The 13778-nt window shown below is 39.5% G+C and overlaps 2 protein-coding genes across 2 annotated transcripts; one reads left to right on the forward strand and one right to left on the reverse strand.

Moving 5' to 3' along the window:
* The first annotated feature begins 11 nt into the window (after window positions 1-11).
* LOC125177544 lies at window positions 12-3461 on the forward strand. The gene is made up of 2 exons (XM_047885673.1): window positions 12-172; window positions 294-3461. Exon 2 carries the CDS (start codon window positions 401-403, stop codon window positions 2504-2506), a length of 2106 nt encoding a protein of 701 aa, XP_047741629.1. The 5' UTR covers window positions 12-172; window positions 294-400; the 3' UTR covers window positions 2507-3461.
* Window positions 2855-9372, reverse strand: LOC108670903 (UBX domain-containing protein 6-like). Its single transcript, XM_018158398.2, has 9 exons — window positions 8529-9372; window positions 7850-8154; window positions 7344-7490; window positions 6895-7052; window positions 5807-5940; window positions 5362-5577; window positions 4912-5105; window positions 4418-4655; window positions 2855-3902 (listed from the first exon to the last, which is right to left on the reverse strand). Exons 2-9 carry the CDS (start codon window positions 7921-7923, stop codon window positions 3729-3731), a joined length of 1335 nt encoding a protein of 444 aa, XP_018013887.1. The 5' UTR covers window positions 7924-8154; window positions 8529-9372; the 3' UTR covers window positions 2855-3728.
* Between the last annotated feature and the right edge of the window lie 4406 nt (window positions 9373-13778).

Genomic DNA, 13778 nt, shown 5'->3' on the forward strand with positions numbered 1-13778 from the left:
CAGGAGGATGAAGAAGACGATGACGAAGATGAAGAAGAAGAAACGGCGGAAGAACAAGATGGCAGGAAATCTACATCAGTAGGTGATGAAGAGACTGCTGAACCCAGCGAATCCCGAAACCTCGACGACAGTCGGGAGATCCCGAGTCCTAGTGCTTCGTGCTCTACTGAAGGTGAGTTGTTACCCGCGTTTATGAATTACTAGAATCATTAATATTTTACAAGCACCAATTGCAATCATTTTTTTAGTTTTATTTATTCAGGATATCCATTCAATTTAAGCACTACACACAGGAGACGCAGGAGCTAAACGTCGCAAGCTGAACTACGCGGAAAAGAACATCGAGGACGCGGTGAACTGGCTGAACCAGTGTGGCGGTACCGTGTCCGATGCCGCTAAGATGTTCAGTATTCCCCGGTCGACGCTCCGCTTTCGCCTCAAGTCCACTGACCCTGTAGGGTCACGTAAAAGCGGCGCCCCGCCAGCCCTGAGTCCCGAAGAAGAAAAGCTCGTTGTGGATTGGGTGCTGGAGACCGCAAGAATGGGGCAGCCTCCCAGCTGGAAAAGGCTCTCCTTGGCAGTCAAAGAAATGCTCGACAGGTCTGGACACACCAAAGTTTTCACTAACAATAACATTCCTTCCTCTGGCTGGCTTAGGGCTTTCAAGAAGAGGCATCCTAATCTTTCACCTGCCAAGACTGATGATGTTCCTGTGCCAGATACATTCACTAAAGAAGATATAAAGAAATGGTTTGTCGACTTGCAAACTCACTTGAAAGAAGAAGGACTTGACCCCAAGACATTCTTGCAGCCAGCAAATGGGAATAGAATATTCAATTCTGTCGAGGTTGTCGTGATGTTGCAGGGCGAAGATAGGCTGTCCAAAGTGCTTACCCAGAAGGGGAAGCGGAACGTACCTAAATTCTGCAGTACGGGACGTAAGATGATAACCGTCATGACGTGTATAAGTGCTTCTGGAACCTATTTGAGACCATTCATCGTTTTCGAAGGTAGAAAAATTCCTCTGCAGCAATTGCAGAACCAAGTGGATCCTACACTTTTTGATGTTGGTTTCAGTAAGCGTGGAGGTATTGATCACGAACTGTTTAGTGTATGGGTTGAAGGCCTTATAAGTTACTTGGATAACCACAACGTTCAAAGGCCAGTGTTACTACTTCTCGATAGCCATACGTGTCATATCAACCTTAACACCTGTGAGATGGCTAAAGAAGCGGGGCTTATTATGCATCTGCTTCCACCTCACGCTAATCACCTCATGCAGCCTGTTGACGTAGGCATTTTTAAAACGCTTAAAGCTTCATACAAAGACAGTGTTGACCATTTTATGCCAACTCACGGCCCCGCCATCAACAAGAAACATTTCCCGCTAGTGTTCATTAATGCATGGCACAGCGCCGCCATAAAAGAAAATGCCATCAGCGGCTTCAAAGAGGCAGGACTTGTGCCCCTTAACCCCGAGATGATAGACACCACAAAAATTCCGACTAGGCCTAGATTTTCCCTCAAAACTTTCCACGAGCGAGCCCCTGGTAGACCACTGCATACGGGTACTAGACCATCCAAACGTACCCCCCAACCTACAGGAAACGAATACATACGAGGAATATCCGACGCTCTGGAACACATCATACATAATTTCGTGTCAGATAAAGTTAGACCAATTTACGAACAGTGGATTGTTGAAGAAAAATCATGTACTCCGGATCCAGTATTTTACATTTGGGCGTCGTTGAAAACCTTGATTGAAGAGAACAAAAAGCAACTGCGCTGTGAAAAAGGAACTAGTAGTCAAATCCCAAGCCGAAAAATAACGTCTTTTCAGCCTCCACCAGTCCGGCCACTTATGATGCCGTCAATTCACAGCCAAGCTAACCACAACCAAGCCCCATCCATGGCTGCTCGTGGCTGCAGTGAATCGATGCAGCCAAGTCCATTGCCACAGCACTCAAAGCGTCCGGTACCGTGCTCATACGGGGATCATGCTCCCAATCACGGCCAAGCTCCAGCTTCATATGCTGGCGATCATACGACGTCGTGGCAGACACCAGTTCAAGTCAACACTTTCAGCCGGTATCTCAGCGACCAACCTCCGCAACACGGACCTCATCCGACTACGCAGCGGCTACAACCTCTTATGGAGAACTCGATATTAGCAACCACCACCACCACCATGATGCAGCAGCAGCCACCGCCACCAGTCAACTATTATGGTTTAAATTCCAAGGAAAAGCCGAAAGAGGCGACTGCTATCGTGAATAAAAATAATATCAAGAGACAGTGGTTAGATGATAAAGAAACTCAACATCTCAAACAGAGGCGCATAGATGACGTGACTCTGTGTGACACGAAGGACTCTCAAACAAACCCTGAAGGTTGTGGTGTGTATGACAGCTCAGAGTCAATCAATTACTCGGCTAGGATCGGAATATGTATGCAGGATGTTGTGCCTCAAGACCTGTGCCAACTTCATTACGGTCAAGAATGAAATGGATGTTTTACAAAACTTATTTCACTCGTTAGCCCAATCGGGAATGTATAGATTATACAATTGTTACGTTAATTGCCATATGCCTAACTTAGCGGTGATTCGTCATGATCGTCGATCAGTGATGTTCCGTTGATTAAAATCCGATCTACTTTTCAAGAGGAGGAAAATTTAGAATTATGCTTGATCTACATACACGTGTTATTCACTAACTCGTTGGTTCCTTATAATCAACCTCTATTTAACTCGCCCGCAAGTTCCAACTAAACCTCTGATTGGACAATTTATTTTCTATTGTCATTCACGAGTATCGAATGGAAAGACAATCCCAGGTTAATATTTTGAGAGTCAACATCTATATACTGTATATTTTATGGAAGAATTCGTGTTTAGATTGATACATGAATTGTGGTCAATGCAGAAAATGACAAAATACATCCAAAAATGACAATATTCCATACAAACGCTTAAAGTTCAAACTCAAAGCAGACAAGCAGTAAATATTATTCTGACATAGCGCTTCAGATTCTCAAATAACTTTTGAACATTTCAATGCTAGCAAAACTCATTAAACAATCAAGCTCTTAATATATATGCGTTCCTAGCATGATGTAAGCGTTAAGTACCGCGAAAAACATTCTCTGTCGTAAAGATAAGAGGAATCTTTACCTTTGAAATTAGAATGTTTCTAAAGAGTCCTTCAATAGATGCAACATGCTCGGCTTTACGCATTTCGGCATCGCGCACTATACCTGAATATAGTTTTTCGTCAATATTTATTCGACCATATACTTCAGTTTCTTTTTTAAAGTCAATTCATGAAAAAAAATTTATACTTCATAAAAAAATTAATTCACACCAGGTTTATCTGCTCAACACCTATTTATTTACCATCAAATTATTAATAATACGATTGTATCGCTCACTGTAAGAAGTACAAGTTTCCCAAATTGTTTTTCCTTTAATTATTTCGTTCTTTCCTGTCAAATTAGCAAATTCTTATGCCTGCAATTTGATAGATGAAACTTATTACAAATGTCAAATTAAACGTCAAAGTATAGGTATCGAAACGTAGGAGTTCTGCATATTTCTTCCGATTAGCTTCTCTTTAATGTTCCGAATGAACCCGTCGTTCATTTACTTTACATCAATGATAATAAACAAACTTTCCTATAGCTTTGACTCATATTCAACTTAGCGTAAATAAGTTTCCTACTGAAGGCTAAGACTGGTTCTCAGGTTGCTGTTCTATGAGCTGTTCAAGCGCTTCAGGTTTCAGCAATATGAAGTCGTCGAGCTGCTCATCTGAGACGGTCTCATCCCATTGGAAATTCAGTAACGCCGCTGGCACCATGAACACCTCGGCTAAAGTGCGCTCATTGTCTTCCTCACTGAACTGCACATATAAATCAATTATTGCGTATTTTTACTACTAAGCAAGGAATGGACTATAAAAGAATAAAAATTTTATTGTTTGGAATAAAATAACCGTATTTAAATATTCTATATTGAGGTCACTTTTTACGGCTAAGGAGAAATTAAATCTGTCTCTTGAATTGATATAACAGAAATATGTTTAAAACATTTCAAATTTGAGGTACTTTTAACAGTATTTATGGACTTTTTCCAATTGTAGAGAATAAAAACATTGATTATGGATTGCATATACCCGCTTCGTGACCATGTTGCCAACAAATTAAATTGTTTTACACCTTGCAATTTCAATCTTGACAGTGCCAACGATACTTCAAATGCTTTAGCTTACAGGTTACTACTTCGTTTTTATTTCTGATAAGAATTTGAATTCTCATTGCCGAAGAATCCCCAGTCCGATAATTCTCAACACTTTTGCACTGTGCCGAGACTTGGCAGTTGGCACAGCCATTAGCTAAGTGTTCCTCAGGCACTAACCTTTTTCCCGCCACTAAGGCAAAGATGGAACGGCCGCCAGTCGTTGACTAGATAACTTCTAACAAATTCTCTGACGTCTTGGAGCTTCTCTGAGACTTTGAAAGTACCCTGCAGAGTGAGACCGTCGGGGAAACGGACTCTGATAAAACTGAAGCGATATTTACGCATCTCGCGTGCATTTGCACGATCCCGCATAGCTTTGGTCCTCAAGACAAGCGACTCCTCGACAGCTTCTTTCCTGGTCATTAGGGAATGAAAAAACCGTGATAATAGGAAAATGAAAATAAATCTCTATGGTTACGCAGGAAAAACATGCGCCCAACAAAAAACCATACATAAAAGAACATCAACTAAAGGCTGTGATTTCACTTCTGTGGCCCAACAGCAAGCCATAAAATAACATTCAGTCAGCAATATATCTGCATGAACCATTATTATAGCAACTTAGACTTGACATTATAATAAGATCTTCACAGCAAACCCAAGCTATCAACCTGAGTTGCATTTCCCTCAGAAGTTCTTCTTTGGTGAGCGTAAAAAACTCGGGAGGGAGCACGGGCTGACGGGCAGCCTGTTGAGGGAGCAGCACAGCAGGGCTGCGGTGCAGCACAGGACGCACCGCCTCCCCTGCCTCCAGGCACTCCATGGCGGTGTTAAGGCTCTCCACGTCTCCGTCACTCGGGAATACCTGAATTTTTGACAGGCAAACTAAGCACAACTTCATATACTTCTACTAACTGTTTGCAATACTAAATTTGTACGTATCCACCTTTGTACTCAAGCCTCACTTCGTATACAGCCCCGAGTATATATTATAATATATATACACAAGAGAAATACTTAGCTTGACTAGAGACATATTTCATTATTATCATTTCTCAAATTGATGTTAGACAAAGTCCATAGCGGACCTAATGAAATAATACAAGAAAAACAAACTGTACGTAGAATGTTTCGGTGGCTGCCTGATCGTCTGGCTGCTGAGACAACTGCTGCTCAATGAAGCCAACAGCTCGCAGCAACTCAACACCGCCCTGCATGGCCGCTACACGCTCACTGAACGCGGGGTTGCCAACACGTATGCGGCGATACTTTTCCTCCGACGGATGCAATATCACGTTATGCAGATACTTGCGCAGAGTGTCCACGCATATCTGAATCTGCGCGCAAATATTTGCATTAAAATGTTGTTGTAGGTCAGCCCCAATGTAAGACATCTGACGATGTGATGTTAATTTCAGATAAGTTTTAAAGACACTTTTAAGAACGTTTCATCAAAATCAAGAGCTTACGAAAAAAAGCACATGTCACATGTAAATAGGAACACTAATGAAATAATAAAAGCTAAAATTTATCTCATACAAGCAGAGCGAGATTTGGGACCAGAACCTTTTCCTTATTTTTGTTGCACGTGTAAATGATGAGACAGGCAGCGACCATCTTGCTCTCGTCCTCCGCCAGCTGCTCATACAAAGCCTCCCTGATGCGCTCCTTCACCACCTCGTACGTGTCGGGCTCATCACCTGTGATATTAATGCACTCAAATGGTCCCGGTAAAGAAGTATTATTGCATAGGATCTCTAGATATGGTCTTTACGCATCGAATTATATGTCTCTCGATGTTGTAGCTTGAAAATCCCAGGAGGAGATAGATTTTTACAGTACCCCCTTCATGCCGTTTTCTATAAATTTCACGTCTTCTTTCTTTTCGAAAAATTTACAGGAACCAAAAAATTCACTTGCTTTATATTCTACATATGTGTACCAAGTTTCATAACGATCCCTCCGTAAATAAAATATATATATAACTTGGTAGGGGGTACTCACTGCAGTGAGTGACAGAGAGGACATTTTGATAGAGTGACAGAGAGTGCACAATAGCACATTTTTTCCATAAATGAGAAAATGCGCTAGAAAAAGTTTTTTTTAACGACATGGTCACCTTAAATGATTGCAGTGCGCATCAGAAAGTTAATTGAAATGATAACTGATAACTAGAAAAATAAAAACAGAGTATCACGAATCTATATGTTTTAAATAGACATGGTGCATCTAACATTTAGCAGAAAAAATTCAGTTAAAAAAAACCTCTTACTCAAAAAGGTATGGAAAATGCTCATGCAGAGTAATAGGTTGAAAAGGCCATATAAAATGTGTTATTTCTGCACTAAAACTGGACACATACTTGCCCCTCAAACAACTTACAGGTACATGGTAGCATAAACAACATTTATTCTCACCACTAAAGGAGCTTGTGAAGAGTACAGGTTGTAAAACAACTTACAGGTACATAGTAGCATAGACAACATTTATTCTCACCACTAAAGGGGCTTGTGAAGAGTACAGGTTGTAAAACCACTTACAGGTACATGGCAGCATAAACAACATTTATTCTCATCACGAAAGGAGCTTGTGAAGAGTTCAGGTTGTAAAACAACTTACAGGTACATAGTAGCATAGACAACATTTATTCTCACCACTAAAGGGGCTTGTGAAGAGTACAGGTTGTATGGGACGTTCGGTTTGAGTTGATGGAGGTATAGCAGTGCCAGGCTTATCAGCAGCACTGAGCTCTAGTAACTTCTTTTCTGCCTCCATCTCACGTCTTGCCTGGGTCTTGATAGCGTGAAGTGACCTGAATTTTCAAAAATAGGCATAATCATACAAATTATGGATTTCATTTCCCTATTTAATATCTAATTTCGAGAGTCCACATTTTTTCGTCAAAACTGAAGTTAAAAAGCAGTTCAACTAAACAAATGAAAAAACGTGACGAGTCTAATTAATTGCTGAGGAAACTCCTTTAGGTTAAAGTAGAGTATAAAGAGTAAAAAACCCACTCGTTAGCATGAGGATAGCTTCAACAGTCCAATTCATAACAAATAGGAAATTATAATTGACAACAAATATAATGAAAAGAACTTACCAGTCAACATTGCCAGAAGGCTTAGCACTAAATCGCTCAAGTGCAGCCTGACCAGCTTTCTGAGCACTGTTGCTGGGGTTAATGCGTGCCTGTGGAGGAGTTGGCTTATTCACAGCGCTGCCACTGCTGCTGCTTGCCTCTGTTAACCTGGAGTGAATAGACCAGAGCAGTGCATGACTAAACAATTGATTATGAATTTGTTCAGAATAATAAAAAAAATATTATAATGAATAAAATAGAATCTTTACTATAATATTATAGTGAAGATTCTATTTTAGGCTCAAAAATTGTTTGAAGCAGTGAGGAACTCCTTGAGGTGAAACTAGAGCAAGATTTTATCAGGTAATTTCCACAAAATTAAAATATACAAGCACAAAATTTCAACTACTTGCAATGTTGCTACAGGTTCCTTCAGAAAAATTTGTGAAAATAGTGGCATTTGCAACATTAATTTAATTTTAAGCAATTGCACCACTAATAGCTAGAAAACTTTTACAGGCACTTACTTTTTTCCTTGACCAGCTTTGCCAAATTTTATGTCAGTTTTCTTCTTCTCAAAGAACTTCTTAAAGACATCCATTGTTTACTTAGGTTTTAGTTTTGGTTATATTAGAAGTAATATCTAGTAAATAAAAAAATCTTCAATTACGGTATATTGGAATGTGTCAAAAACCAAACACAACTAATACTTTTCATAGAATTTCTTCATCAACTTAATGCATAACAAGGATAGGAACAATTCATTTATCAGATCCCTTTGACTTTGTAGCCGTGTGACGTCTCAGAATCTCATCAACAGCAGGAGAACGACCTGCAATATAACTTTATATCAGGCAAGAAAAGAGGCTACAACTGTAGCCATAAATTATCAAACATTGTAAGTTGAAAATATAACAACATCCTTTCCAAGATCACAAATTAAAGAAAGAAGAAGGAAGAAGAATTTGAATTAATTTTGAATAAGTTGACAGCAAAATGTACAATTGAGCTTTTTACACATGATGATTATGACAATAAAAATTACTAAGGAGTTTTAACTTGATACTTTCAGAATATAAAAGCTAAAGCCAGCTTTATGTTATTTCCAAAATCCAAAGAATCTTTGCATTGATAATTTTGTTTGATTATCTAGAATATAATTAATCTGTAGTAGGTATGTGCTAATAGCTAAAGGGCATGACTCACCTCTAGTGAGAGTGTAGGCAATTCTTGCCTGATAGTACCACCAGGCAACAACAATGAGCAAAAGGTTGGCCACTAAGATGAGGATGAGGGCATTAAGAAGAAGTTGTTGAAGTGGAGTAACTTGTTGCCACCAGACACAATTTGCATCAGTGCAAGAATTACTCTTGTCAGTTGTACCTGCATGATATCAAAACAATTGAAAATTCAATTGAAAAAATAATGAGGCAATTCCTCTAATGACAGAAGAGTTGTGAAACCATAAAAATTAAAAATCAACTCCCAGAAGTGCATCTCTAAGTATGATTGATTCAAAAGTGCAAAATGTTGCCAGTATTATCAAGGGTTTGTTGCCAAAAATATGTGGTAAGTCAAATAATTATAGTATTTAAAGAGAAATGTGTCATCAACTGATGGCAAGATCTTCCATAAATATAGATTATGAATTGAATTGATCAACAAAGACTTTTCAGATATTTGATCACTCTTGTCTCTCTGCACCCTGTTATCTTCCTGCTCTGGCATTGAACTCTACAATAGGCCTGGAATTTATCTAATTTTTAAGCAGTAACTAGAGCTTTCATGCCATTTTTGGTGCCATGAGATTCCTTCAAAATAAATTATTTCCTATCGAATTGTTAATACAAGAGCATGATCAAGCCACAAGATTCTAAATTTGTCCAAAATATGTCAATTTGGCCCCATAAGATTCAAGTATCAAGTTGCTGGCATGAAATATATACATGGTTGAACTAGTATAAGGTTGACCCATGAGAAGCTCATTTTTGCGGATGGAGCTTGTTTTTCGCCTGTGACGTTACTGATCTCAATGACATCATGGGCATTAACCAATCACCGAAATGCGTTCAAACCAGTCAACCAATCCATCATGGGAATGACTGGTTTGTTTATGTTTCTCGATCTACATGATGTAACAAGAAAGCTGAACTGAAAGACGGAACTTCTCGTGGGTCAACCTTATATAGTTCAACCACGGAATATACCTATATGCCTTTAGAACTGGAAACAGAGCTATCCTGTAATTTTCAGAGCTGCAAAATTCTCACTAGATGAATTGCCGCCTATAAGTTGCTAACCAAAATGCATGCTTGATCTGTGAGATGCCATATGTGTAAAAAATTTATCCCTCTGGAGTTGCATGATTTTATTCATAAGCAGCAAAATTGAAAATTTTCTATTTCAAATTTCTCTCCAAGCTATGACTAGGGCATCTAGCATTTTTTGAGCCATGAGATTCTGAATAGATTAATTATCTCCTATCTAATTTGTTACAAAAGTGCATGATTAGGCCACATGAATAAAAAATTATTCTAAATGTGTCACTTTAGAGGCTTGAGATTTCAGTGTTAATTTAGAAATTTCCCATCTTACTTGCTGGCCTTCAAGCTTTGACTACAGCTACTGTGCCATTCTCAGAGCCATTAGATTAAGATTTTGACTAGATGAATCATCTAGAAATTTAAAAGCAAAGATAACTACAAGAATTCAGCATCTCTATTTTGAAAATGTTTCGGAGACCAGCTCCAGCGTCAGTTTGATACATCCAAAACACAAATACAGTCAGAAAATTAATATAGTTTGGAGTCAAAAGAAAGAACACAGATGTTAAAAACCTAAATTTACAGGCAAAGGGCAGAATAATAAAATAAATACCTATCTAGTCACAATTTCTTATGGATAAGAACTATAGGCTGCATTTAAACTAGGCTTCTATTTAAAAATATGCAATGATTCCAAAATACACAGATCAGAAGCACCAGAACTATGAGCTAAAACCTTAGTCAGTGTCGGACACTGGAAGGTTGCATTGTTCAGCGTGAGTGCACACAGCCAGATAAGGGCGCGATAGTTACTGCCCAGTCCTATAACTCCTCCCTCTATGCTCAGTGACCCTAGAGTAAAGGTTGCATTCTGTCATTCCAACGTAATGCACACCGTGCACAACTAAACTTATAAACTAGGGATGATCGCATGTGAGAAGGGAGGATATCTTTGTACCTAAAACGAACCAATTTTGAAATTATTCACCAGTAAGATACAAAGATTAATGTCAGGAAAGTATTTCATAAACAAATCTTTTAATTCTCTTGACATAACTTTGGATGCATGGCCGAAGTATGGAAGAGAACAGCGAACAATGTTTCTACTATCAGGCTCTGTAACAACTTCACTGTACCTGTTGCATAGACATGAATTTCTTAATCTAGGTAAATACGAAGCCAGAAGGAAATCCATTAAGAGAGAAGACCCTGCACAAAAATTCAAATTCAGAATGCATGGCATGGAAAGTTGAGCAAATAAAAAAGCTGTGGTGTAATAGTGTTTGAAGCCCAATAGTGTTTGAAGCTCATAGATTTTGAATCTAAATGAACAAAAACTAAAAAAAGCTGGTGCTTAGCCTGGTGAAAATTGATTTTCTGAAAACAGATGTTTGAAAATGACCATTAGATTTAGTAATATTGCAGTCTAGAAAGCTAGCTGAATCCAGCCCATTTTTACCAAAGGATGTCAATATGTGTTGATGTATTTTTCAGTGGTTACAAAAGTACCTTGAATTATTGATAGCTAATTTCATGCATTAGGTACATGCTTATGCTTCAAATTCATCATAGAAGTTGTATCCCCATATTTCATTACAAGTGAAATTCATCACTTGAATTGATAATTTTCAAGTAAAACATTGAAAAGTTGTCACGTGAATTCTCCATTACACACATGAGAATTATATTTGTTGATATTTAATGATAATAATATTAATTACCTATTAAATTTTATCAAATTTAACAAGATGTGAAGCATATTTTAATGGGAGCGTCTGGCCAAAATTTTATCTCAGCTATTTACAGACAGATCACTTTGAAACTTGGTACACATGTGTAAAATAAAAAAAATCGACAGCTTTTATTCCTGTCAATTTTTTTAAAAGATGAAAGAAAATGTGAAATTCTTAGAAAATGGAAAAAAGGGGGTGCTGTAGAAAACTATCTACTCCTAAGATTTTCAAGCTACAACATTGAGATGCATATCATTCAATGCGTAAGGACCATGTCTATTGATTGGTCTTAGCTTTATTCAAAATTCAAATTTCTGTAGGTGGGAGGGCATTTTTTGTAAATTTTTCAAAAATTTTTCGATTCCCCCCCTCCTCTTTTTCAAAACTATCACAAAATTGAAAAAAAGCTAAAACCAATCTCTAAATCTTTTATTTGCAAATCAAACAATATTTCTCTTATTGCTGTAGCAATACATCTCTTTAAATAAATCTCCAATTGGTTACCAAAAAAATAAATTGATTGGGTCAAATCACCCAATAAATCTCTTATTGGGTTTGGACCATTGCAACTTGCAAAGGGGCCAAGGGCAAGGGGCCTTGTGATGGGCTTAGACCACCGCACGGCGGCAGACCGCCATAAGGACCTCTCATCCTCTAATTCCACTATGGGTGCATGGGTGAACTCCCCTCCTCTCAGGGCCTTTGGTAAGGCATTAAATAGCCTTGGTCCTACCATGGACAGTGATCCCTCACAAATAGTCTGTATTATGGCTGTGGCACAATTATTGAATGGGGTAATCCTGCACAGTCTCCCCCTCCTTTTGTTTTAATATGTCACAATTTTGGGGGTCTCACATTCAAAGTTGGTATTCCTTAGTATTTGTTTGGGACGTAGCAGTCCCAGGCCACAATGGATTGCCACCTATGATTATTGTTCATCCGCTCTCATTTGGGCCACCTCATGCACATTGCTGTTGCTTGCTTCTTGCTGCTGGTAGTGTTGCAGGGGAGGTTGACCTGGGATTATGCCCAGGAACACATCCAGTTGTCTCTTGAAGGTCTCCAGGGTGAACTCCCCCTCTCTTAGATCACTTGCTAGGGCATTGAACAACCTTGGCCCTAAGAATGGAAACTGCTCCTTCCACCAGGGATTGAAATCTGACTGCGGATCTGTTACGTAGTTGAGGGATCTTGCACAGTCTCCCCTTCTCTCATTGTGATGTGTCTTAATCCTGAAAGTCTTGCTCTCAAAGTTTGGCACCATTCCGGTTGTCATTTTCCATGTGTTCAGAATGACATACCTCTGCCGTCTCCTCTACAGTGAGTACAGACCCAGTTGCTGTAACCTCTCCCAGTTGCCGTATTGCGCCTAATGCAAACAAAGTCCAGAGCTGGCAGCAGTATTCAAGGATAGGTATTACAAGGGCTCTGAAGAGTGTGATCATCGGTTCCGCTTCTCTTGTTCTGAACGTCTGCCAGATCCACCCCATCTGTTGTCTACCTCTTGCGGTTGTTATTGCCTGTATGTGATCACCAAAATTTACCTGATTGTTCATCAACACTCCTAGATCGCGAACGAGTCACTTCTCTTTGATTTCAAAGTTGTTGGGTGCCAGGTAGTGGTGATCCATTCCAGCTCTTCCAGTTCCTCTGCACCTCAGGACTTCAAATTTGGTCTCGTTGAACTGCATGTTGTTTACTAGTGCCCAGTCATATATTGCAGAGAGGTCTTTCTGCAACTTCTCACTGTCTGTCCTTCCGTGATGGCCATTGATATCCTGGTGTTCATAAATGATGATGTGGATGAGGAAGATGATTGGGCCGAGTACCGTTCCTTGTGGTACTCCACTCTTCACCCTAGCCATGCTCGATCTCGATCCTCAAACAACTACAGCTGGTAGTCTTTCTGGTAGGAAGCTGTGGATCCATGCCAGCAATTCACCTCTGACTCCCAGCAGTCTTAATTTCCTGAAGAGCACTCCATGGTTAACTTTGTCAAACCATGGTCAACTTTGTCCAAATACACCACATCCACCCCAGCCCCCTCCTCCAGCATGGCCTCGATTTGGTCGTGATGCTCCAGTAACTGGGACAAACAGGAACAATTTCATCTAAAACCATGTTGCCTTCGGTTGAAAAGGTCAGCGTCTTCCATGTTACTGCACCAACTTTCTCAAATACTTTGATAACGTGTGATGTTAATGTAACCAGCCTGTAATTTTGGGGTTTGTCTCTTGCACCTCCTTTGTAGATAGGGGTAATTAGCCCTAATTTTAGGTCACTTGGAACATTTCCTTCTCTCAATGATGTATTCCAGAGCAAAGTCAGAGGGACCTTTAGTGCACCGACACATTTTTTCAGTAATATTGCAGGGACCCCATCTGGCCCGGGAGCTGAGTACGTAGATAATTCTTGGACACTCTCTAGATCCAGTGTTTCATCAAGTTCATCAGCTCCCG

Source organism: Hyalella azteca, unplaced genomic scaffold (assembly GCF_000764305.2).
Source record: "Hyalella azteca isolate HAZT.00-mixed unplaced genomic scaffold, Hazt_2.0.2 contig2755, whole genome shotgun sequence".
Classification (NCBI taxonomy): domain Eukaryota; kingdom Metazoa; phylum Arthropoda; class Malacostraca; order Amphipoda; family Hyalellidae; genus Hyalella; species Hyalella azteca.

Coding starts and splice junctions, on each gene's coding strand:
- LOC125177544 (XM_047885673.1), top strand. CDS start 401: ATGTTCAGTATTCCCCGGTCGACGCTCCGCTTTCGCCTCAAGTCCACT.
- LOC108670903 (XM_018158398.2), bottom strand. CDS start 7,923: ATGGATGTCTTTAAGAAGTTCTTTGAGAAGAAGAAAACTGACATAAAA. Junction 7,491..7,849: donor AAAGCTGGTCAAGGAAAAAA/GTAAGTGCCTGT, acceptor TATTCACTCCAG/GTTAACAGAGGCAAGCAGCA. Junction 3,903..4,417: donor GCCTTAGTGGCGGGAAAAAG/GTTAGTGCCTGA, acceptor TTATATGTGCAG/TTCAGTGAGGAAGACAATGA.